The sequence below is a fragment of the Saccostrea cucullata genome, unplaced genomic scaffold (genome assembly GCF_032062105.1).
Source record: "Saccostrea cucullata isolate Sc308-1 unplaced genomic scaffold, CSIRO_AGI_Scuc_v1 ctg2026, whole genome shotgun sequence".
Classification (NCBI taxonomy): Eukaryota; Metazoa; Mollusca; class Bivalvia; order Ostreida; family Ostreidae; genus Saccostrea; species Saccostrea cuccullata.
The window spans coordinates 1-26037 of NW_026938431.1; the positions used below are offsets into that span (position 1 = coordinate 1).

General features: G+C 35.2%; 2 protein-coding genes across 9 annotated transcripts in view; both read left to right on the forward strand.

Moving 5' to 3' along the window:
- Nucleotides 1-803: 803 nt before the first annotated feature.
- Nucleotides 804-4727, forward strand: LOC134250230 (uncharacterized). The gene is made up of 6 exons (XM_062732580.1): nt 804-920; nt 1058-1177; nt 1267-1383; nt 1526-1639; nt 1741-3970; nt 4318-4727. Exons 1-5 carry the CDS (start codon nt 877-879, stop codon nt 3956-3958), a joined length of 2613 nt encoding a protein of 870 aa, XP_062588564.1. The 5' UTR covers nt 804-876; the 3' UTR covers nt 3959-3970; nt 4318-4727.
- Nucleotides 4728-8789: 4062 nt separating this feature from the next.
- The window catches only part of LOC134250232 (serine/threonine-protein kinase MRCK alpha-like), a 32406-nt gene continuing 15158 nt past the window's right edge, over nt 8790-26037 (forward strand). For all 8 annotated transcript variants that reach the window (XM_062732584.1, XM_062732583.1, XM_062732585.1 and 5 more), the window contains exons 1-21: nt 8790-9360; nt 13804-13895; nt 14258-14341; nt 14506-14601; nt 15228-15470; nt 15745-15801; nt 15911-16054; nt 16366-16537; nt 16839-16921; nt 17029-17108; nt 17351-17490; nt 17737-17871; nt 18150-18265; nt 18373-18479; nt 18576-18711; nt 22204-22379; nt 22527-22821; nt 22995-23119; nt 23681-23783; nt 23997-24148; nt 24291-24391. In XM_062732584.1, the coding sequence (XP_062588568.1) occupies nt 9180-9360; nt 13804-13895; nt 14258-14341; nt 14506-14601; nt 15228-15470; nt 15745-15801; nt 15911-16054; nt 16366-16537; nt 16839-16921; nt 17029-17108; nt 17351-17490; nt 17737-17871; nt 18150-18265; nt 18373-18479; nt 18576-18711; nt 22204-22379; nt 22527-22821; nt 22995-23119; nt 23681-23783; nt 23997-24148; nt 24291-24391 (2818 nt within the window). In that variant the 5' untranslated portion in view covers nt 8790-9179. The remainder of the gene's footprint in view (nt 9361-13803; nt 13896-14257; nt 14342-14505; nt 14602-15227; nt 15471-15744; nt 15802-15910; nt 16055-16365; nt 16538-16838; nt 16922-17028; nt 17109-17350; nt 17491-17736; nt 17872-18149; nt 18266-18372; nt 18480-18575; nt 18712-22203; nt 22380-22526; nt 22822-22994; nt 23120-23680; nt 23784-23996; nt 24149-24290; nt 24392-26037) is intronic.

The window sequence follows — 26037 nt, forward strand, 5'->3', positions numbered from 1 at the left end:
ACACTGCGTAAGCCTGTTGGATCCCTCTCAAAGATTTTGACAAGGTATTTTTCCTCATAGACATTGAGGAACCTGAATGAGACCTTAACAAACTGGGTAGTTCTTAGCATCAATTGTAGGAAATAGTCTTTTCCTATTAAGTATCTACATGTTTCTGTAGCAAAATTATGACCAAATACATTTAGGAGACAACCGGTTTGCTTAGGATGGGGTTGGGTAGGACAATTTTTTCCAAGTCTTATGACTGTCACAGATTTATTTTTTTAATGCTGGGGGTATACTTTTAGGTAATAGGAAACAGATTTTTCTTTATTACAAAAAATAATTAATCGCCATATCTTCATAGACTCGAATTACTTTATATGGATTATTTATTTCCAAAATCTATAGACCAACACCCCCTCTCCTCCATCCCAAACAAACGCACATAGTCCTCAGATTTATCTGTACATAAAAACACTTTAAATCAATCTATTAATCAGTGATGACAACCTTCTCCTGATATATAACTTCGTGATGGTCTTAAAATATTGGAATCCTGATGATCTGAACATGTACATCACCCTAAACATACTTTGATCCGCCCCTGAGATGTCTGGTAGATTACAGTGTTCATAATTTTGCTATAAAAATGATTGTAACATTACGTGAAAGCATATTAAGTGAGTTTATGCTTAAGTTCATAATTTGGTATCCAATCTATTGATGCTAAGTGGGCAGTATGCGTGTTTTATGCAGATGCTGGATGTGTAATAAAAAAGATGACGTCACACCTGCGTTTTAATATCCCACAATGCACCAGAACAGTTACAGAAGAGACAGGAAAGCCATCCATTGACAGAAGTCAACAGTCTTATAGACGATAGAGGGAAGAATATGTCCAGTAATTCTGATCAAGTTGTCACCACTAAAGGACAGAGGTAAGAATGAAAGAAATCAAATTTGGCTGAAATATTGCCAACTTGGCATTAAACAATTATATATTATAAAGTCTCTTTCACTTACAGAAAACATCCTGTTATTAAAGAATTAACATGATTCTTTTCATAATATTTAGGACAACAGAAGTGAAAAATACCCAGGAATCTGTGTCATTGTCTGTCACAAAACTTGATAAACAAGCCGAAAATGAGGGGGTGAGAAGTTCCGCTTCCATTGTGACAACTAAAGAGCCCAGGTAAGGCCTGATGTTCTCAGAGGTATGTTTAAGTAAATATTGTGTCATTCCAGCAGATCTCGTAACAATTTTCTGCTTGTAATATCTAGGACTGCAGATCTGCAAAGGAACCAGGGTGTCCAACCATCAACAAAGCTTACTAAACCAGTGGCTAATGATAACAGTGTAAAGAATTTTACTTCAGACAGCACTACCAAAAACCAAATGTAAGATTACTTTATATACCATTTTGATAAAGCCTATTCAAGAAAAAAAATTCCTATATGTGAATGATGTGCAATGCAAGAAAGGTTTTTAAAAAATGAATTAAATAAATATAATGTACTAGTATATACATTTTAAATGTAGGAATACTGGAATACAAAACAACAGTGAAGTTAAAACATCAGCAGAGCCAAGAAAACCAGTAACAAAAGCGGGCCCAATAAATTTTGCTAAAGCTGTTACAACCAAAATGCAAAAGCAAGCTTATCAATATATGTACTTCACATTTCTTATTCATTTTTTCATTTAAATGATTATGATTCTAGGCACCATAATTATATGTCTTTCTTCACATTTAGCACCAAAGAAGAAGAAGTTGAGAACATCTGGGAATCTGTTCCAAAACCAAAAAGCAGTTTTCCGTCAGGTGATAAACCAAAATTATACGCAGAGGAGGAAGCCCCAGAGAGATCTGTTCTAACCACGAACTACGCCAACCTCATACCTCCACCCAGAGTCCACGTCTCCACTCAGAAGACAGAGAAGGAATCCTGGGACGACGATGGCCAGTATCTGTTCGTGTCCTCCAAACTACCCACTACTGCTAGAGAGTGCTACCGGTGGCAAATTTGTGCCAAACTTGTGATGTCTGCAAACGAAAACAGGAACAATTCTGCCCATCCCAGTGATTTGGAGCAAAGAAATAGACCTGATATGCTTAGGTATGTGCCTGGAAGTGGATCTTTAAAACCTAGTGGCAAGAAAGATGTAAATGGAAATATTAAGGAAGAAAAAGACCAACCAGCTTTGGCAGAAAGTACCCAGTTAGAGAAGGAAGAAAGTACACAGAAGGCTAGGAGCCCTTGGTCCAATAAGGCCATTGATCATCAATCTGGTGATCCAAGACCTAACGCTGAGTGGTCAGAAAGCAAGCAAATCCCACTGAAAGCAGTCAAGTCTACCTCTAGTGACAGAATTCCTGCTCCTCTACAAAACCCAATTCTTGGGAAAGCTTACCTAAGCCAGAATTTGAAAGGGCCAATTTTATCACAAATTAGCGCCAAAGCCATGGCACCCTTACAGAATAATCTTCAGGGTTTCAATCCCCAGGGTAATTCTCAGAAGGTTGAGGAGTCAACAGTTCAGAGAGCTGGAGCAATTACTGCTCCTCTGACAGCTGGAGGTGCCTGCTCTCTTTCTCATGTAAAAGGTAAAGAAGAACAAGGTTCTGCTGTTCCTTCTGCCCTAACAGTTATTAATAAAAATACCAATGATTATTGGAATGTTTCCAATATTACAAGGAAATCTGTGCAAGTCAAGAAAGAAATAGAGGTTAAGAAGTCACCTGACTCATTGTTATCACATGATACACAAGACAAGTCTTCCGTCCAATCAAGAGAGACCACAAAGCCTCTGAAACAGTCAGAAGAGAAGACTGAATCCCTAATAGCTTCATTGCAACGGAAGTCATATCAGATGACCACTTCTAGCAGCGGTTCCTCTGGTGCTCTACATGACTACTGGGCTATTCCGACAAAACAACCAATCAAAACTGAGAAACCTAACAGTCCTCCTGAATTTTTTATATCACCAGAAAAGGTTGTAAGTGAACAGACCAGTGCAGCTGTTGGTGCTGCATCAGACTCCACAGTGCCATCACTTTTGCCATTTGTCCAAAACAAAGAAAAGCAGACGTCGGCAATGTCAGACAAAATTGTGCCGAAACAAGAGAGCTGGGAAGATGTAATATCTGCACCTATTATCAGCAAAGAAGCAAAGAACACCAACCAACCAAAAACTGAAAAGAGCAAAGTGCAAACTGTTCAAGATGGAGCTGAAAGTGATGAAAAAGTATTGCAACCACCTCCAAAGAAAATGTCTAACATGTTTAAAAAGATGGCAAAGTTTGGCATCATTCCAAACCCTATTAAAAAGGAAAAGACCAGTGAAAGTTCTCCCACTTCTCTGCTGACATCTGAAGCAGAAGGGAGTCCTAAACCCTCCAAAACTTTCGCAGAAACAGTCAAGACAGAAGACAAAGATGTGGAGAGCCTGTCACAAGCAAAGAAAACTGAGGTTGAAGAGCTGGAAAGTTTAGGACTCAACTTTGATAAAATGTCTTTGGGAGATAATACTGTAAGTTCTCCAACACAAGAAATGTCACAGTCACTGAAAGACAATAGAGCCGTTTCCTCTGATTCTAGGTCTTCTTCAATAAATAGACAAGACAGTGCAGTCCTAAAAAGTTGGAAATCACAGGACACCAGCTTAGCTCAGACAAGCCACTCCAAAGATAAGGAGGATTGGGGGAGTGAATTGATCATCCTACCCTCAAAGAGTGGTCTTCCAACTCAAACAAATGCTGATGCCGAGAACTTCTTCAAGGAAAAGATGAGGACTGTCAAAAAAGACCGTGTCAAGCATAGATTGCCTGTGTTGAAAAGCCTGACAAAACATGTGGAGGACTCCAAGACTTACCAGACTTCTGCGACGAAACTTCCCGAGAGTCTGGTCACTAAGAAGGGACAGACGCGTACGGTGCAGGCCCTGATCCAGCACGCCCTGAAAGAAAACTAGGAGGGAAAAAAGGTACAAAATTCATTGTGTTTAACTGTACAAAATTCATTGTGTTTAACTGGTAAATGAAGTTGTCTTAAAACAAAAGGTATTGTAATAAACACAAGTAATGTGTCGATATACTGTGGTCTACAAAACAGAAAATTGTCACTTCTGCGACGAAACTTCTACAAAATTCATTGTGTTTAACTGGTAAATGAAGTTAATCTTAATTTATTTTTAGATGAATGGGTAAATTAAATGTAATGTGGTAACTTGTGTGTTTGCAGGCTGATTTGCTTTCCTGTAAATTTTTCATTTAATTCTTTAATTAGTGTTTAAATGAATGCTTAAATTGGTATAAACTTGTGTGTTTGCAGGCTGATTTGCTTTCCTGTAACATGGATAGAAACTGATTTTTCCTCCCAGCAAAGAAGAGTAGAAGATAAAGTGTTTAATGCATGTGATCTGATAATTATGGATTTCCCCATTTCCAAAGGAGAACATTGGCTTTTTATACAATATAAGTGTTTTTACTGCCATGGATTATTTTGTTTAAAAAATATTTACTTTTGCTTTTCATGATTTTTTTTCAACAGATAAATTGTTACTTTTCTGATTAATAATGTTTATTAGATTTTGATAGATTGTCCTTTTTCCAAGGTCCTATACATGTAACTCTATGTAGTGTATTGCAACAGTTTATTGAGCTTCAATTGTTTTAATCTCAATTATGGATTTTTTTTGTTTGTTTGTGCTTTTGATGATATCAAAAGTTCTTGTTCAAATCAGTCTCTTTCTTTCATAAAACGATTTTATTTCAATTATTCAAGTAAAAAGAAATTGCCTCCTAGTCTAAAAGTTGATCTCATGAATTTACGCACTATTTGGTAATACTTTTATAGAATTTGAGTCATTTTAAAACAAATTATTTTTTCTTTGTTTCTGTATTCCATAGTAACATTGAAATTGGATATTATGCAGTATTAAATATGTGCCAGTATTCTATTGTGCCAAGGATGTTTACTCCAGTATATAGCAGCATTGTATTCCTTTAGCTTAAATCTGCATGTAGTGCTTAATATTCATTGTTATTTTTTTTTTTATACTGAATGTGTTGTGATTTAATTTCAATAAAGTTCTAAACTTTGCTGCAACGGTTATTAAGAGATTGGAAAATACATACAATACAGTTTACCTAGCTTGGTGATTTGTTCCACATTTTTTTTTTATATTTTTTCTGCCATTTGCATTAGGTTTTTCAGTGTCCATCTGGATGATTTTCCTCAGTAGTGTTAATGAACCTTGATAAAGCCTTCCTCTTTTTTCCTTAAATAAACTGTAGCAATCTGTTTAGGGGTATTAGCTTAAATGATAGTTATATTATTTCAGTTCAGTGTTTTAAATGTAAGACCATGTCAACTGTTTTAATTTCTGATTGATGCTGTTGATTTTTTTGTTATTCCTCATTCAAAATGTTTCCAACCAATGTGACCAAACCAGTCATGTCCAAATTTACATTGTCAAGTACATGTATTAAATATGAAGGCTTTTGTATTATTTGCGGGTTGTACATTTGTTTATTTTTGTTTTTTAAATAATTTTTTTTTAGGTCAGATGATACAAACTTTTTTTTCTTTGGAGGAGACTTCATTAATATCATGTTACAAGTTTAGAAAAGTGGATAATTCTTCGATTTTTTTTTTCTTCTAAGAACTGGAAGATGAAATAGACTTGGAAAATATTTGTAATATTTCAATAAAATTACAGATATGGACAAAACAGACTCGGTAAAGGTAAAAACAGATAAAAACAAATTTCGGAATATGTTACCTTGGTGCTAAAAGTGTAATACAAATGTATAAACTTTAAAAAAAAAAAATATACCAAGCCAGGTGAATTTAATGAGGAAAAACAAATGACAAAAAATCAGCAGTATCACATAGGCTGAATTATACCATTTTGCTTTTCCTAATGAAATTCATTAAAATGATGTTTCCAACCAATGTGACCAAACCAGTCATGTCCAAATTTACATTGTCAAGTATTAAATATGAAGGCTTTTGTATTATTTGCGGGTTGTACATTTGTTTATTTTTGTTTTTTAAATAAATTTTATCTTTAAAAATATCAGTGTTGTTGTTGTTTTTTTTTTTTTAGGTCAGATGATACAAACTTTTTTTTTCTTTGGAGGAGACTTCATTAATATCATGTTACAAGTTTAGAAAAGTGGATAATTCTTCGATTTTTTTTCTTCTAAGAACTGGAAGATGAAATAGACTTGGAAAATATTTGTAATATTTCAATAAAATTACAGATATGGACAAAACAGACTCGGTAAAGATAAAAACAGATAAAAACAAATTTCGGAATATGTTACTTTGGTGCTAAAAGTGTAATACAAATGTATAAACTTAAAAAAAAAAATTATACCAAGCCAGGTGAATTTAATGAGGAAAAACAAAATGACAAAAAATCAGCAGTATCACATAGGCTGATTTTTACCATTTTGCTTTTCCTAATTAAATTCATTAAAATGCTGTCTCTCTAAAGAATTTTTTTTGTATCATCTGTCCATATTAAAGTCTTTTCTTTTTAATTTCTATGCACGGTGGTTAATTCAACAGAGATTCATAATGACTGGTCATTTTTAGCTCACCTGAGCCGAATCAAGAAGTTTTTTGATCACATTTTGTATTTGTCTGTCTGTCCGTCTGTAAACTTTTCACATTTTTGCTTTTTTTTGAATAAACTTGGTACAAAGCATCCTTGGGTGAAGGGAAAATATCAAATTGTCGCAATGGGAGATAATCAAGAAAAGACAAAAATAGGTTGGGGAATTTTCTTCTCAAGAACCACTAGGCCAGTAAATGTAAACTTACAAACATCCTTTTTAAATTGTTTCATGACCCCCGGGGGAAGGGCGGGGCCACAATGGGGAATCAAAGTTTTATATAGAATTATATAGGAAAAATCTTTGAAAATCTTCTTCTCAAGAACCACTGGGCCAGAATAGCAAAAACTTAAGTGGAAGCATCCTGGTATAGTGTAGATTCTAAATTGTTCAAATCGTGACCCCCAAGGGGAGGGGGGGCACAATGGGGTATCAAAGTTTTACATAGAAATATAAAGGAAAAATCTTTGAAAATCTTCTTCTCAAGAACCACTGGGCCAGAAAAGCTGAAACTTATGTGGAAGCATCCTGGTATAAATAAATTGTTCAAATTGACCCCTGGGGGAAGGGCGGGGCCAAAATGGGGTATCAAAGTTTTACATAGAAATATAAAGGAAAAATCTTTGAAAACAAGAACCACTGGGCCAGAAAAGCTGAAACTATATGTGGAGCATCTGGTAAAGTGGATTCTAAAAACAAATCGTGACCCCTGGGGGAAGGGCGGGGCCAAAAGGGTAAATTTCATAGAAATATAAAGGAAAAATCTTTGAAAATCTTCTTCTCAAGAACCACTGGGCCAGAAAAGCTGAAACTTATGTGGAAGCATCCTGGTATAGTGTAGATTCTAAATTGTTCAAATAATTAAGAACCCCCGAGGGAAGGGCGGGGCCACAATTGGGTATCAAAGTTTTACATAGAAATATATAGGAAAAATCTTTGAAAAAAAAACTGGTCCAGTAAAGCTGAAACTTATGTGGAAGCATCGTGGTATAGTGTAGATTCTAAATTGTTCAAATCGTGACTCCCGGGGGAAGGGCGGGGCCACAATGGGGTATCAAAGTTTTAATAGAAATATATAAAAAATCTTTGAAAAGTACTTCTCAAGAACATGGGCCAGAAAAGCTGAAACTTATTTTACCATTTTGGTTTTGTGTAGATTAAATTGTTAAAATGCTGCCATTTTCTCTAAAGAATTTTTTTTTTGTATCATCTGTCCATATTAAAGTCTTTTCTTTTTAATTTCTATGCACGGTGGTTAATTCAACAGAGATTCATAATGACTGGTCATTTTTATTAGATGGAATTCAGAAAATAGAAAATGGTATATCAAACTGCAATTTTTCTTTTGAATATTCTACTTTTGTGGTATAATGGTCTACTCGGGGAAAAAAAGATGGAGATTTACACTGCGTAAGCCTGTTGGATCCCTCTCAAAGATTTTGACAAGGTATTTTTCCTCATAGACATTGAGGAACCTGATTGAGACCTTAACAAACTGGCTAGTTCTTAGCATCAATTGTCTTTTCCTATTAAGCATCTACATATGTTTCTGTAGCAAAATTATGACCAAATACATTTTGCTTAGGATGGGGTTGGGTAGGACAATTTTTTCCAAGTCTTATGACTGTCACAGATTTATTTTTTATGCTGGGGGTATATTTTTAGATAATAAGAAACAGATTTTTCTTTATTACAAAAAATTATAAATTGCCATATTTAAATAGACTCGAATTACTTTATATGGAATATTTATTTCCAAAATCTATAGACCAACCCCCCCCCCTCCCTCCCAAACAAACACACATAGTCCTCAGATTTATCTGTACATAAAAACACTTTAAATCAATCTATTAATCAGTGATGACAACCTTCTGTTGATATATGACTTCGTGTTGGTCTTAAAATATTGTAATCCTGATGATCTGAACATGTACACCACCCCAAACATACTTTGATCCGCCCCTGAGATGTCTGGTAGATTACAGTGCTCATAATTTTGCTATAAAAATGATTGTAACATTACGTGAAAGCATATTAAGTGAGTTTATGCTTAAGTTTATAATTTGGTATCCAATCTATTGATGCTAAGTGGGCAGTATGCGTGTTTTATGCAGATGCTGGATGTGTAATAAAAAAGATGACGTCACACCTGCGTATTAATATCCCACAATGCATTATCGTCGGCCATGTTCATGACATCCGAAAGAATGAACGACTCGTTGAAAGGAGGGTGTATAAACATTCAGATCAGTGGAATGCAATCTTAAAGAAACTTAATAGGATTGAAGCTGAAAACTAGTTTAACAAATTATTTAAAACCGCTGGTGACAAAACAATCGCCATTGGACGCAGTGATTAATTGACGTTTAGAATCGGAAGTATGCAGGTTATTTTGACAGGCTCCCCCTAAAAGCAGAGTGATAATTTTACTAATTTCAGACAAAATATGTATTCTTACTGTAAGTGAAAGAACCAAAGATCATACCTTGTATATAGAAAACAAGGTATGAGTGCAGTCTGTTCTCAAAAATTTGATTCACGAAGGTTTAAAGACGCTCTTTCGACAATATGATGTCTGCAGAAGAGCGTTTAAAAAAGTTAAGTGATTTGTATGTGGGAGGGGTGCCGAACAGCAATGGACAAGCCCTCAGTGTGGAGACCCTCCTGGACGTTCTCATTGTCCTTTATGATGAGTGCTGCAACACCACACAACGCAGAGAGAAAAACATATCCGAGTTCATAGATTTTGGTAAGGGGAATATCTGAGTATTACACTTATATTCTGTTTTGACATGTGAAAGGTTTGTTTTTTGATATTACGTACTCCATCATATATTTATATGTATTATACAAAGAAAAATACGATTTCGGACACATTGATGCATCATAATGTTTACTTGAGTCATTCTCATAGGTTGCACTTGCATGAACCTGTTTAATGTTATTGTATATGTATATATTTCTTTAAACAAAAATTAAAGGCCCTTTGTTACAGTATAGAAGACCTTAGTCAAGAAGTTGAAATATTTTTATTCACCAGTTGTATGACAAAAACACTTCGATTGAACAGTTATTTTGTTAACATGCAGTATTCTGAATACTAGGTGTAGGCACTGACAACAAATCTGTTGTGTTCAATTAGCGAGCATTTTATACCTATGTAATACCCATAAAATGATAATTGCAAGTAATAATGACTCTGATAAATAACTTCCAGCCATCTTTCCTAGCCAAGGGGTTTCGGTCTGCACAACTCCCCATTGATGGGGAATGGTGTGGACCAAAAACTTTTTGCTTGCAATATGACTTCCAGCTACCTTGAAGATTTTCTTGTCATTTGTTTGGATCAGGTTTTCTGCTGTATTTTGTTACTGTTGCTGTTTTTTTACTGCATGTAATTATTACTTTTAAAAGTTTGATTGCCGATGACAAGGTAACTTACTACCACCTAGCTGACAGAAAAGCAGGGTTCGAATCCTGGTCTGGTCGGTTACATTGTTCTCTCCCATTTCATTTGTTACTGTGCCATGCCCTGGAAGTGACAGATGAAAGACCTGCCTGGGTTGGTGTCTTTGGGGACTGAAGAACTTAAAGGGGGAAAGAATGTGACAGCCATATAGTTGGATATCATATGTTCAGTTGCTGGTGGCGAGTTGGTAAAGCACTTGACTAGAGAATCAAGGGATCCAAGTTCAAATCTTAATCTTGTCCATCACATTTTCTCTTCTCCCATTATACTTTTTTGACTTCTAGACTATGGCAACCTGGTATGCATTCCTGTTCATATTGTTTCTTGACATCTTGTTTTCTAATTATTGTTCATCTGTTCATTTTGACCCCAGAATAGTGACTTTAACAAATTAAAAGGACTTTTGGTTCAGAACTTCTTTTTATAGATGTTTATGAAAAATGAAATTCAGTTGTCTTTACGACAGCAAGAGGCTTCAGAGGAGAACAAAATTCAGATTCTAGAACTACAGTTTAATACATGTAAGGCAAGTTGGATTCTAACCATTTCCACCAAAGAGTCAAGGTCAAAGAATACAAAAATGCATTTTTTAATTTGGGATTTTTTTGTCTTATAAATGTGTCTAGGATGTATCCATATTTCTAATCGACGTCCATTTCTAATATTCTTATGTTTGTTGTAAAAAAATTCAACTGAATCAGTTGCTCATGCCAGATCAAGGTCACATCAAGGTCAGCTTGTAATATTTTTGGTAATAATGGCTTGGTGTTTCCTGAATATATTACCGTACATCTACTTTAATAATATACATACTCAAAATAACAATGCAACATCTTGAGTTACTAAGAATCACTTTATATATAATACATGTTTGTATGTATATTAGATCGTTGTGTGAGTCATTCTTTAATGTGTTACTTCCTGAAATATAATAAGAAATAAACGTTAGACATAGTAAATTTATTATCATAACATAGAGCATGTTAAATAGAAGCATGTATGAAATGCAGATAGTCACATTTCAATTCTAGTAGTACACATGTAATGCTTTCAAGTGTGTGTGGTTTATGATCGGTGCTTCATGAGAGTAATGAGAAATCAGTTTTGATAAGGTAGTTATAAGAGTATCTTGTCTGGTTGGAACATACTGTAGGTGATAAATTAATTACTCTGATGGAAATTATAAGAAATCTGATTGACATCAGTACGAGCATTAACCAGAGAACCTAACTGAGTCGTATCTCACTGTAATGAGGTATACAGGAGTTCTACCTCTGCTGCACATGATAACAGATTAGAAAGAAATCTCTCTCTCTATCTCTTTCCCAGACTGTTGTTTCCTCAAAATATAATGAAGTTATAAATAACATTTATAATCACTTTTATCAATTATTTCAATAATTATCCCGTCTGAGTCTGTATCAACATTAGATTGATCTGAGTTTTAGGTAATTGTATAAATCATAAGGAATTGTATGCAATATGCAATAGTTTGGTTTGAGTCTGAGATTATTGTATCAAATGAATCATTGGGTTGATCTGAGTCTTAGGTAATTCTATTAATAAATCATTTGATTGGTCTGAGATAATTGTATAAAACATATAAGGTTGATCCGAGTCTTAGATAATTGTTTTAATACATCATTTGGTTGGTCTGAATTGTATAAAACATTGGATTGGTCTGGGTCTGAGATAATTGTTTAAAACATAAGGTTAGTCAGAAATGAGATAATTGTATAAATCATAAGGTTGGCTTGAGTCATATAATTGTTTAAAATAATAGATTGGTCCAAGATATTAAATTGTTTAAAACATTATGTTAGTGCGAGTGTGAGACAATTTTGTAAAATATTAGGTTAGTATGAGTCTGAGATAATTGTATGAAAGTCGAGCATTTAGGATAGTCTCATCAGACTCTGAGATTATTGTATTAAACCTAATGTTGATCTGAGACTCTGAGTCTAAGATATTAGTTGTATGAAACATTAGGTTGGTCCGAGTGTGAGACAATTTTATAAAATATTAGGTTAGTATGAGTCTGAGATAATTGTTCAAATTATTATGTTGGTATGAGATAATTGTTTTAGTTGGTCTGAGTGTGAGATAATTGTATGAAACATTAGGATAGTCTGAGATAATTGTCTAAAACATTATATTTATGTCTGAGTATGAAACATAAGATTGGTCAGAGTCTGAGATAACTGTATAAAACATCAGGTTGGTCTGAGTGTTGCTCCAAGATAACTTATTGTTTAAATCATTTGTCTGAGATGAAGTCTTGTTTGAAATAATTAATTTTGTATATAAGGACAGTGACTTGTTTAAATGATCATTCAGAGATGGCTCTCCTAAGTCTGCTGTGTATAAATCATCAGGACAGAGATTCTTAGTGGATTATATGCATTATTATGTCATTTGTTGTCATCACTTTGATTTCTCACTCACACATGCCATTCCTGAGATAGTACAATCTAAATATAGACTCATCTTAAGGTATAAGCAGGATTTCCCCTTTAAAATTCATTGATGGTTGAAATTTGTTCCCACCTGCTAGTTGTCAGTACCATGTCTAAAAACATTTTGTTGATAAATTGCAATATATGCCTACTTTTCTAGGTCACGATGATATAAATAAACCAAGGCTGAATTTTTCTCTCTGAATAAGAGGAACAAGTGTTCTCTGCTCACACAATGAACAAAGCTAAAAAGGAAATGAAAATGTTACATGCAGCATTCTGATATTTCCCCATAGTGTCATCTTCGGAACTTTTAGGAGTAAACTAGTGTCAGATTATGATGTCTGAAACACTATAAATAGATAGTTAATGTTTTCCTTTTCTTTATAACATCTTCCTGGGTGGGTTCAGATTTAGATGTGTATAATAAGGTGACTAATCTTCAGGAAATGAGGCTAGTTCTCAGGTAGACTGTCACCCTGGCCCAGTTCCTGTTCTCAAGAGTTGTGTTAGAATGTTACGATTCCAGTAAATGTCTTAACAAGGTGTATCACTGGCTTATGCTGCACATGTACAGCATTACATAAGTAGAAAAGCTTCTGTTTGAGCTGAGTGTAATTATATAGTGGTGTGAATGCAGGAAGAGGGTAATGACATGTAGGGCTAGCTCTGAGTGTGTGCGGTTTCCACTTCCTGAGCAGCGGTTACACAGAATCTTTTGTAGACAGATGCAGGACTCAAAGAAATTCTCTCCCAGTCACTCTGAGTCATCATTGACAGTTATTATACAAGGGGGACGTCTCAAAAGGCAAAAGAGACTTCACAGATTGTCGACATCAATAAATTATCATGTTAGGGACCTTTAACTTAGTTATGTCAACAATGTGAATTGGAGATAGCACTTCCCTGCTTATCTTGGAACACATTGTGTATCCCCATTCACTAGAGATACAACCATTTATGTAATAAATGTATACCTATTTATACCTATATCTGACCGTGTGAGGCACAGCCTAATGGTTATGGAGAGTGAAAACTGGAATGTGGTCAGCACTCCCCCTCAACTCTCGCATTGACCTGTGATGACCCCTCTAAAAATAACTTTGTTCATCATAACAAAATAAAGCTCTCTCTCCCTCTACATCATGTGGCCAGTAGCACAGTTTGTTATAACTTAGAGTTGATAATAAATCACAGAAAGTAAACAGAATACACAGACTTTGAGTTTCAGAGATAGTGTTATAGCTGTAAATATTTTCCCTTGCAGCCAGACAGATTGTTTCCAAGGTTAAGCAGTATCGATTACACCGAGATGATTTTGAGGTCATTAGAATCATTGGAAAAGGGGCATTTGGGGAGGTAAGTAGGGTATCATAACCAGGCACAATTGTGAAGAAAATGTCTTCAGCATCTGGCTCATTCAATTCAGGCCTATTTCATTTGTCTTCAAGGCTGATGTTAAGTAGCAATTTTCAAAATAAATAAATGTTCACTCACTTGTTTTCATTTCACATAAAACAGAATTTTTTTTAAAAATAATTAAAATTTTAAAAAATTTGAATTATATTTCTAAATGCAGATTGTAATTTTGTGTGTCATTTGTTTCCCCTCCCATTTCAAGTTTCTGACATAGTTGCTAAAAAATACTTCAAGTTGGCAAAAATACACTAGTAAAGTGTAATTTTATATGATATCATTTAAAATCAATGTTTCATTTGCAGGTTGCTGTTGTTAAGTTAAAATCCACTGATAAAGTTTATGCCATGAAGATTTTAAATAAATGGGAGATGCTGAAACGAGCGGAGGTAAGGATACTACGTGAATTTTTTTCTCAGGAGTACATGTAATATTTTCAACGTATTTGCTGTAATTTATTCATGTCATTTAATCTTTAAGGTGCAAAATATTTTGTATTTATAAACAGCCCACAACCAGTGTGAAATTGTTATTCATGTCTCACGTTTTTTAGACGGCTTGTTTCAAAGAAGAGCGAGATGTCTTGGTATATGGTGACAGAAGATGGATTACAAATCTACACTATGCCTTCCAAGATGACAACTACTTGGTAAGTATCGACTTGAAGTGTATCTAAAAAGATAAAATTCCTTATTTAATGATGTGAATATGCATGAACATATGAAATTGAAAACACTCTGATTACTCATCAATGAAAACTCTGTAAGAAAAAAAAAATGACTTCATAGAGGTATTCAGTCAGAAGTAGTTGATATATTAAATCTGTAATTCAATAGTTTAATATCATGAACATGTCATTTCAAAACTTAATAATACTGCATTTCAGTATTTTTCTTTACATGAATAGTGTATACAGGGTTATTTTCTCCCAGTGTCATTTTCGCCCTTTCGCACTTGCCAACAATTTTGCTCTGTTTTAAATTCGCCCAGTGTCAGTTCTGTTTAAGAAAATGTTCTTTGTAAATTGAATTTGCCCTGTTTTAAACTGGCCAACATGTAATTAGGCAAACGGAAATTAAATGGGGGTAAAATTTTCCTTGTATACAGTAGTCATTCTATGTCTTACTCTTTCAGTACCTTGTGATGGACTACTACTCTGGGGGATAATGTTTGTCCTGTGTTATTGATATGTCTGTCTATTACAGTACCTGGTGATGGACTACTACTGATATTTTCTCTGTGTATTTTATGTAATGACTTATCTGTCTATTTCAGTACCTGGTGATGGACTACTACTGTGGGGGAGACCTACTGACCCTCCTTAGTAAGTATGAGGACCGGCTACCTGAGGACATGGCCCGGTTCTACATTGCCGAGATGGTGCTGGCCATCCACTCTCTCCACACGATGAACTACGTCCACCGGGACATCAAGCCAGACAACGTACTGCTGGATCTGACAGGACATATTGTACTGGCCGACTTCGGCTCCTGTCTCAAAATGCTGGATGATGGGACGGTAAGATTTATTACATTGTTTACATTATAATATTGGGACAGTTAGTTTTACTACATTGTTTACCTTGGCAACGGTCACTGTGTAACATTAAACTTTTCCGATAAATACATTTTCAATATGATATGCTTTGTGTAATCAGTATAAAAATTGGAAATTTTCGATAGGAAGTATTCCTGACTTTTAAGTAAATTCTGAATAAAATGGTTTGGGATAATAATTTTAAATAGTCATGCATTAGAGAGTTGCAAAACTAATTAAATTGTTTATTTAACAGGTCCAGTCCTCTGTTGCTGTGGGTACCCCTGATTACATCTCCCCAGAAATTCTTCGGGTAACTATAGAAAGATAATTTATTTTCTGTCTCATTACTCTGAATAACATTGTTTTCTATTCACCCACTGAACTATTGTCATGTTAATGTACCTCTCTCTTGTCCCCAGGCTATGGAGGATGGACACGGCCGTTACGGTCCTGAGTGTGATTGGTGGTCGTTAGGAGTCTGTATGTACGAGATGTTGTACGGATTTACACCCTTCTATGCCGAGTCACTCGTAGAAACCTACGGCAAAATCATGAACCATCAGGTAAGTCAGATTCTTTGATTAATGCATGTACCAGTAACATTCTCTTAAACATCTAAAAATATCAGGGCCCTGTTTTACTAAAGAACTTACAAATTAGACTAAAACTGTTTGCACAATAACATTTTAGTCTTATGTTTACATATAAAATCCTTTGCAAAATGGGGCCCAGAAAATGAAGTTGCACTCATATATTTTAAAGTACAAATGTTCAATACTGTGACATAGGACTACAGTCAGTGTTGTGTGAAAATGTTATAGAATTGAAGTATCCCATTTAACATTTATTCATATTTCTGTTTCTTTTTTTATAGTCCAAGTTTGAGTTCCCAACCGATGAAGATATAGAAGACATATCAGACGAAGCTAAAGACCTACTCCAGCAACTTATATGTGGAGCAGATAGGAGGTTTGGGAAAAATGGTCTGGAAGACTTCATCAGTCACCCGTGGTTCAAAGGCATCAAGTGGGAGGAAATCCGAGACAGTGAGTACAGTGTTTAGTCCTCATTAAAAGATAGTGACAACTCTGTTCGGAACACTTGCTGAATAATGTAGATTGGCAAATAATCAAGTGGTTTTAATTTCATTATATTTGTGATTTATCATTTTTCGGAAAATTAATAAATCATAAGTTTTAAAAGTGTATATGAAAGCTTATAAGAATTTCAAATTAATTTCTTATAGTGTGAAATTTAAACCATCACAATTGTTAGTTTTTTTAGAGATAGTGAAATTTTTATTGTGGAATTGAAATGACTTTCAGTATTCTGTGTTACTTTCTACAGTGAATGCTCCGTACATACCTGAAGTAAGCAGTCCCACAGACACCTCCAACTTTGATGTAGACGAAAGTGACTTCAGGCACACTGTAAGTTTTGGCACTCAAGTGTTCAGGTATACAAGTGAATACTTTTGATAGCTGTATACATTAACAATAGATTTTGAGGGATGATGGTTTTATGATATTTTTTGTAGGATACTGTGCCACCCACTTCTAATGCTGCATTCAAAGGACATCACCTTCCCTTTATTGGCTTTACTTTCACCAAAGACAGGTCAGTTATATAGCTACAGAGTGATTCAAAAGTAAAAAATAATTTTTTTTACAAAAGCATATTTGATTATTGAAATTTAAAACCAAGGATGTCATCTCATACTTACTAATCTTTGACAAGGTGAAGGCTACATAAAAGGCAATATTAAAATCTTAAACGTAGAGTTTTTGTATGCAAAATGCATGGTCAGGTGTTTTGATGTGTATATTAATGGCTTTAAGAAAGTCTAATGTATTTTGCAGTCAAATTTCTGACACTGGAAATCTTCAGGATACCTCAGGGATTGCCACAGAAAACCTTGAATCTCTTGCTGCAGCTGCTTTTGAGAGGAGGATAGCTAATTTAGAGAGGGAAAACAAGGAGTTACAAAGGAAACTAGCAGGTAAGAAATAAATCAATCAAATGGTTCAGTAAAGATGTTCCAAATTTAAATGTAGATTGTAAATAAAAAGATGTGATAAAATTTATGATGTTCTTTCTATCAGAGGAAACAAATTTAGATATGAATAAGTTAATTATTGTACTTTATTATATCAGATAAATGCCTTATTTCCAATTTTTGTAATCAATTCCACACAAGTTATTTTGCATGTTTATAAATTATCGAATGCATTTTCCCTCTTTGTAGAAGCAAATGCCACGATACAAAGAGGCAGTAGTTCAGGGGAGATCAATCCAGCAGCTGGAGCTTCCTCAGCATCTGCTGAATCCGAGGTCCGTCAGCTGAAAGAGGAAATAGCCGTGTTACACAGAGTCGTAGCAGGTACGCAAATAAAACAGCCCTGTTACATAGATTTTTAGCAGGTATGCAAAGGACTAGCTATTTTATAGATTCATACTGTTGACATGGAAATTTATCCATAGGGATAGGCTTCATATACAATAAGAAAGAAAACCCAATAGACAGTACATTTATTTTGAGAAGTTATTGGACAAGGCTCTTAGTGTGCTGAATTGTAGTTACGTTCTTTAGGCCTCTTAACAATATTAAAAAGTCAAAACATTTCAGATGACTGAACAATTTAAACTGTATATTTCCAGAATCTCAGACCGAAATCAGTGAAGTGGAACAAGACTTTAAAAGAGCACAGGACCTCAAAATCGACCTGGAACGTAAAATGAGGATCATTGACGAGGAGAAAATGGCTCTGGAAAAGGTGAGTGATGTAAAGTATCACACAAGCTGTGGTATGGTATCATTTACATGTAGTTTGGGATGGATAGTCATAACATTGTATATTGTATTCCCCCTCTTCCATTTCAGGATTTGCAGGATTTGAGGGACAAGTACAAGTTACAAGCAAGAGAACTCAAAGATGCCGTAGCCAAACAAAAGATTGCCATTGAACAATTTACGGACACAAATGAGTCGTATGTATTCATTTGTTTCCTTTCTGTTGATAAGGCAAGTAGAAGCATTGAAAGCACAATAAGAAATGATACCACTGATTTCTGGCTTTCTTGTAGATTATTGAAATCTCAGTCCAAAGTAAAAGAATTAACAAGGGATGCTAGGAACAAAGATGAAGAAATCGATGAATATAGACGGAAGTTAGAAAGTGTCAAAAACGAAAGGAGGAGGGCAGAGAAAAATGTCCAGGAGGTAAAAGTTACTTTCCTTTGAAAATGATTTAAATAGTTTGATAGAGTCAATCCGGGTAATTTCGACCGACGGGGCAAATCCGAACACCTAAGAATTTATTAAATTTTTAAAAATATTTTTATCTTGTTTTATATTTATTTGTACCTTTATATTTTTTAAAAATTCAGTCATTATTTGTGTCCAATATAATAATATTAATAAAATTACCACATGTAAAAACACATGAAAACTTGTGTGACGTCACCAAAACATCAAAGTGAAAGCGAAACATCAAAGCAGACTGACTATTTGGTACTTCGGTACAATTAGATTTTCTGGTAAGTATAATTTTTTTCTCCAGTAAAAATTAAAGTATATTTGCATAAAACATGACAAAGATGCTGAAAAAACTTAAATCTAAATTAAGAATTATATTTAAAACCGAATAAATAATGAAAATTACCTGATCGACTTTACCCCACACTCCACAATGGATACATAAAGGGGCTTTTCCCAAACAAGTCGTTCCTTAAATTTACAAAAGGACAACTCGTACACTTAATATTCGACCACAAACGCTACAGAATATATTCTAATTTTTATTCTTTTAAGTACAGAGTTAAATATTTGTCTTTTAATTGCAGACATGCCACGGAAATATGTTAAAAAGGGGGTGTACCAAAATTACAGTCCCGAGGACATGGATAAAGCTTTTGATGCAGTAAAAGGGGGGTTAAGTCTTGGAAAAGCAAGTAAAATGTTCAAAATTCCCAAAACAACTCTGAGTGACAGATTAGCTAAAAGAGTGGTTCCTGGGGCTCCAATAGGTCGCCCCCCGGCGCTACCAGCCAAACTCGAAGAGGAGTTGGTAAAAAAAAGTTGAAAATGCGGCTTCCATGGGATTTGGGGTCAGCAGGCAACAGCTACTGGTCAAAATTGGGGTCTAGTAAACAAGCTCAAAATCAATACACCGTTTAAAGGAGGTATACCAGGCAAAGACTGGTTTGATGGTTTGCGAAAAAGACACCCGTCACTTAGCATAAAAAGGCCCTTGAAACTATCAGTGGTGCGCTCACGGATGTTGAATCCGTCTGTAGTTCAATCTTATTTTGACACCCTGTCAAAGATTGTATCTGATCTGAATATACAGAGCAAGCCTGAAGCCATCTGGAATGCTGACGAAACTGGCTTCCAGATGGAGCACCAGCCATCATCCGTGTGTGCTAGGAAGGGGACCAAAGTACCCGGAAGGACATCAAACAGTCGCGAATCTATTTCTACCCTACTTTGTGTGAATGCTAGCGGCAGTTCTATGCCTCCAATGGTTGTTGTACGAGGGAAAACAAAAAGGTGCCTTCAGTCCTGGGGGGTTGAGGATGCACCTCCAGGAACAGTATTCACCTACCAGGCAAGGGCTTGGATGGATGACATTCTGGGCGAGGAATGGTTTCACCAGGTTTTTTTGCCCAACTGCGGTCCTCACCGTCCCCAGCTTCTTATTCTCGACAGCCATTCCAGCCACGAAGTTATTGGGCTGCTGGAAGCGGCTGTCGAGAATGACATCCATATCCTTGCATTGCCCCCACACACGACACACTTTCTACAACCCCTGGATAAAAGTATAAACAGGCCGTTGAAAGCAGCATATATATATAAGCGTGTCTGTTCGGAGCATATGAATAGTAGCCCAGACAACATTGTCAATAAGAAGTCCTGGCCAGGTCTTTTCAGACAAAGTTTCGATAGAGCCCTTACACAGCAGAACATTGCAAGTGGCTTTCGTGCTACAGGAATCTATCCCTTAGATAGATCTGTAATACCCGCTGACGCCTTAGCGCCTTCTAAAGTTTTTGAGTCCGCCACATCTACTCACCAGGGTGCTTCCGTCTCTAAATCTATTTCATCGACAGTGACTTCTGAACCAGAGTCCATATCATCTTTGACGACCTCTACTGACGACTCGACTCCCTCCACATCCTTCCAGATTCCTTCTATCTATGACCCTTCTGTGTCGGCAACAAGTCATTTCTTTCTCCGCCGAGTCAGATGTAGCGCCCAGCCCAATTCCATCTGCGTTGACCACTTCATCTGTTGTATCTAACTTTCAGCAACCTGATAACATCATCTCTCTTGAAACCAATCAACCAGTCGATAAGCGTACTTCTAGCTTTGTTAGTGAACTTGCAGTTGCACCGTCTTCTTCCAGAGATCCAGATCCTTTTTTACCAATTACACCAGTGGCCGATTCAGATGATCAAGTTTTTAATCTCTCTGAAACTGTTTCCGCCTCACAAATTCTGTCTGATCTTGCAAGTGGTGGTGTAAATGTTGAACTCATTACTCCAGAATGTGATGTCAACAATGAATTTTCAGATTTGTGGAATAACCAATTATCTACCCTCTTTGATGTCCCGTCCCCTGAGCAGAAAACACGACCAGAGTCGCAAAGTAAGAGAAAACTTACTTCCCATAGACTCCTCACATCAGATGAAATTTTACAAGAAAAGAAAAGGAAAGCAGAAGAAAAGAAAGAACAAGAACTCAAGAAAGAGATGAGAAAACTAAAAAAGGAAAAAGTACCAAAGAAAAGTGTGAAAAAATAGACTTGATTTAACACTGTATTTGAAAATGTTGTTAGTTATTTTGTTCATAGTTTATTGAAAGCTAATATATATATAACAATTACGAATTATATATATAATTATGTTACTGTTACATAAATAAAATCTTTATATATATTTCCCGACAAATAAAAAAAATTCAAGAACAGCATTTACATCGATCTATTTCTCTGAAAAAATTATAATTTTCCTCCTTCAATTAATTTTTTCCTTCGCGTTCGAAATTTCCCAACATGGACGAAATTACCCCATTTCTCCGTTCGATATTACCCCGTTGTCAATCGAATTTACCCCTTCCGTACCTACAACAGAAAAGACATAGATTTCATATCTGATGACGAAATAAAGCGTCAAAATAACATGGAATAAGGAAGTTCTCAAAACGTTTTATATAATGGGATATTAATAAGCCTCGAGCGTTTTCTGGTTGCAATTATATTTACGATCAAGACCAAAGGTGTACGAAATTACCCGGATTGACTCTAAAGGCAAAGATCTTCTATGCTGTTGTAGAAATGAAGTACATGTAGAGGGAATCAACTACACTTTCTTATGTTTGTGCATTGTAATAATTACCATTCTTGGAATTTATATTCAGAATGTCATTTTAAGATCAGACACTATTTGAACCATTAATGATACAACTTACTCTTATGATAAATTACATGAAGCTCATTTTTATTACTTCTTTATGAGTAGAGTGTCCACAAATGATACAAGATTATTTTCACTAATAATATAGAGATGCACACTATCCTTTGTGGACTTTTATTGCAGTAAATGGTTAATACATAGTATACTTTCATACTTATCCTCTCTGTAACCTGGACATGTGAGGCCATAAATACAAGGTATATCTACTACTTAACGTCATTTCCTTTGCTTTCTGCAGCTTCATGGCCAGGTGGACGAGTATCGAGCCGATTCCAACAAGGAGAGGAAACTCAGAGAGCGAGCTGAGCAGTACTCAAGGGAACTGGAGCAGGAAATAGAGGCCGCCAAACGGAAAAATATCAGTCGGGGGCCCAGCGCAAGTCAAGTGTTAGAAATGTCTCAGGAAATCTCAAGGTACATGTGCACCCAATATCCCACATCATTCATTAGTTGTAATTGTTTGGTTTTCAATGGAATGTCTTCATGCTTTGGTTTGAAGATCAACAGATTGTATGATGCATTGTACTGCATCATTGGTTATTTTCTTTTATTTTTTCACAGGCTAAAAACAGAACTTGACAGAAAAAGTGTAGAAGTAGAAGAAACTATCACAAAACTGAACTCTAAACACCATGCAGAAATAAAGGACAAACAGTTCCAAGTGTCAGAAGTGGAGAATAGAAACAAAGACTTGAACCGTGAAAACAGTGCATTAAAAGAAAAGTTAAATAACCAAGTATCAATAGAGGACTTAATTAACCAAATACAGAGACTTAAATTACAGTACGATAATACAGAACGGGAAAGGTCACAGATCAATGATGAAAATGAAAGACTGAAAGAAGAAATCGCCTTCGTAAGTTTCTTTGATATTTGTGTCAGTATTGTTAAAATAGCTCGTTACTGCATATTTTGATGAGTGGGGAAAGAGGGTGCAAAATAATTAGAAAAAGGATGAAGAAAATTGAATATAATGCATATTTTAAAAGATGAGGATAGTTAATGAAATTATGATTTATTTTTACACAGCAACAATCCACGATGAATGACGTGGTGAAAGAGAAGAATCAGCTGGAACAGGAGATGAGGGAGATTTATGACAAACGGGAATCAGTGGCTCAATGGGAGGCTCAAATCTCAGAGATCATCAAATGGTAAGATTTATCTCACACAGCTGTGTAAAGCTCAGTAGGGCTCATTGGGAGGCTCATATCTCAGAGATCATCAAATGGTAAGATTTATCTCACACAGCTGTGTATAGCTCAGTAGGGCTCAATGGGAGGCTCAAATCTCAGAGATCATCAAATGGTAAGATTTATCTCACACAGCTGTGTATAGCTCAGTAGGGCTCATTGGGAGGCTCAAATCTCAGAGATCATCAAATGGTAAGACTTATCTCACACAGGGGTAAATAGCTCAAATGGGTTGGGGATCTTTGTAGTCATTAATTTAAAAAGGATTTTTTTATCACAACTTCACAAGACTTCAGTGCTTGTAAAACATTTTTTTAGTGAATTTAAGTTAATTTCTTACAAAGGCCAAAGGAATGCTGTTTTTTTTTTAGACGAATTGATGTTTTCAAGTGAAACATTAAAAAAGGAAAATATAGCCAGTTTTGAATGATGGAATAAATTCATCTGTAGAATTTAAATACTGCATCCCAAAAAAATTCCATGTAATCATAAAGTTTGTCATTATCCATTTGATGTCAACAGGGTCAGTGATGAGAAGGATGCTCGTGGCTACCTCCAAGCCCTGGCCAGTAAGATGACAGAGGAATTAGAAAACCTCAAAGTGATGGGCGTGTCTGACGATGGGGTTAGTACACAATAACTAAAAATCATCAAGTTTAGGTTTATGGCATTAATAAAAGGAATTAATTATACGTAAAAATAAATTTGAAAAATCCTTTAAGTCATGGGTGTGTCAGAAAATGGGGACAGTAATCTATGTTAAAAAAAAAATTGCCAAGTTTTTTGGCATCAATGAAATAGAAATTCATTTTTTAAGTTTATAAAAAACTTGTTCCAGGGACGTCAGCGTTGGAGGAACCGGCGGTCCCAGAGACTGGATAAGATGGAACTGCTGACCCTCCAATCTAATCTGAACAGTGAAATCCAGGCCAAGACCCAGATCAGCGAGGAACTGACCCGGGTCAAATCTCAGAGCGTCAGCCTTGAGAAGTAAGGACTTATTGAAGTTTATGCCAATTTCCTCCTCGTAAAGATGTCTTTAGAGGAAGACTCACTTTGAATAGAAATAATGACTTCTGAGTGTAGACATGCATGTATATACTAAGCTACATTATTTTGTTTTCCTTTTCAGTAAAATTGAGGAACAGAGCCAGTTGATTGAGAAGTTGAATAAGGACCTTGATGAACTTCGAGCTGAGAATCGACAATTACAGAACCAGAAACTCAGTGACTGTAAGGCATCAAAACACGTAGTTTTAAATAGAGAGAGGGTATTGTTTTTCATGTGTACATATATCAAGACTTTTTACATAGTGTGTATTAGGGCTGGGACGAAACAACTTTTTCTATATCGATAGGTATCACGATATTTGAGCCACGATACGATATTTATCACGTTATGTTTAATTGCTTATAAAATCTTTTTTTGCATTGAAATAAACAATTTATTTCTTTGCAAATGAGAATAATTTATTCAAAAATAGATGTTTATATGTGTAAAACAAAAGTTTTAAAATAAAAGTTGTGTTAATTATTATTTATTTCATATCTATATTTATATTCAACTTATTTATTTTATATATTACACCCCAATTGTTAAATAAACAAAGATAAACAGAAGTCAGATTTTTTTGGGCGATATTTCGATATTTTTTCAAATGTATCGATATGTGTATCGTCTTCACATATATCACGATATATCGATATCGCCATATATCGTCCCAGCCCTAGTGTGTATTGTGTGAAATGTACACACAGGTCAAAACTTTATGAACTCTTATTGGCTTCATGTCTAGAATCTGTAAAAAAAATAATAAATGTGCATCTCATAAATACAGTCAAACTTGTCTTAGCGGCCACCCGAAATCAACGGCCACTTGCGGTCAGCGGCCACTCTCAGTTCCCCCCGATGATTTTTACTATATATTTTAACTTGAATAAACGGCCACCTGTGCAACGCGGCCAGCGGCCACCCAAATCCTTCCCCACAGCTGTATTAACACTGTAATAGGCGGCCATTTCGTCATGTCTTTTATACACATTCGCTTGGGTAATTGTGTGCCCAATAGTAAATTTTACCTATTAAAGCAATTAAACAAATTAGTTTTATATACGCTTAACTCTGTGTTAAAAATATATTTGTCCTGTTAGATCAATTTGTAATTATTTTCCAAGATCGCTGATTGAAAATCTATAAGAATTTAATCACAATTAATAGTTTTTCCATACCTAAAGAAATACAGGGCTATCACTATTTTCACACCATTTTAGATTTTGATTCCATGTAGAAGCCCTAATTGCTACTCTTGTGAAAACAAAATGCTTTGTATGGCATGATTATCTCGTGGATTTCAATATCAGGAGACGATCGATAGGGATTAGTTACGCTCTACTGCACTTGACACCTGTGTAGTAGAATGATTTTCAGCTGCGTAAATACACCTCTCTGGTCAACTAAATAATCTTATTTGTGTATCTGTGTATGTTATATAGAAATTCTTAATTCTGACAGCTTTATAAAAAATAATATTAATAATTTACCAGACTTTAAAAACTTAAGCAAGTAAGTTGATTGCCGATTAATTAAGCTGAAAGGGGGGGCGGGGGGGGGGGGGGGGTCATTGCAGATCATTACCTGAACATAGGATAGTGAAATTTATAAGTGGATTTTATTGACACTTACTGAAATAAAATTTGATGCTTTATTTTATTCACCATTGAAATATCTTTTAATTAAAGCTTGTGTATTTGTTCTTATTAAAAAGATAGTAGTAAGGCACATGTATTTCTTCAAATAATAACTCGATTATAAAATATTTGAATATAACAAAAGCACACTTATGAGTGTATGAAGTTTAACTTTTGTGTAGGAACAGAAA

Excerpts from the sequence above, each read along its gene's own strand:
- LOC134250230 (XM_062732580.1), top strand. The coding sequence starts at position 877 with ATGTCCAGTAATTCTGATCAAGTTGTCACCACTAAAGGACAGAG. Across the intron at positions 1,178-1,266 it reads GTGACAACTAAAGAGCCCAG|GACTGCAGATCTGCAAAGGA; the intron begins GTAAGGCCTGAT and ends TGTAATATCTAG. Across the intron at positions 1,384-1,525 it reads AGCACTACCAAAAACCAAAT|GAATACTGGAATACAAAACA; the intron begins GTAAGATTACTT and ends TTTTAAATGTAG.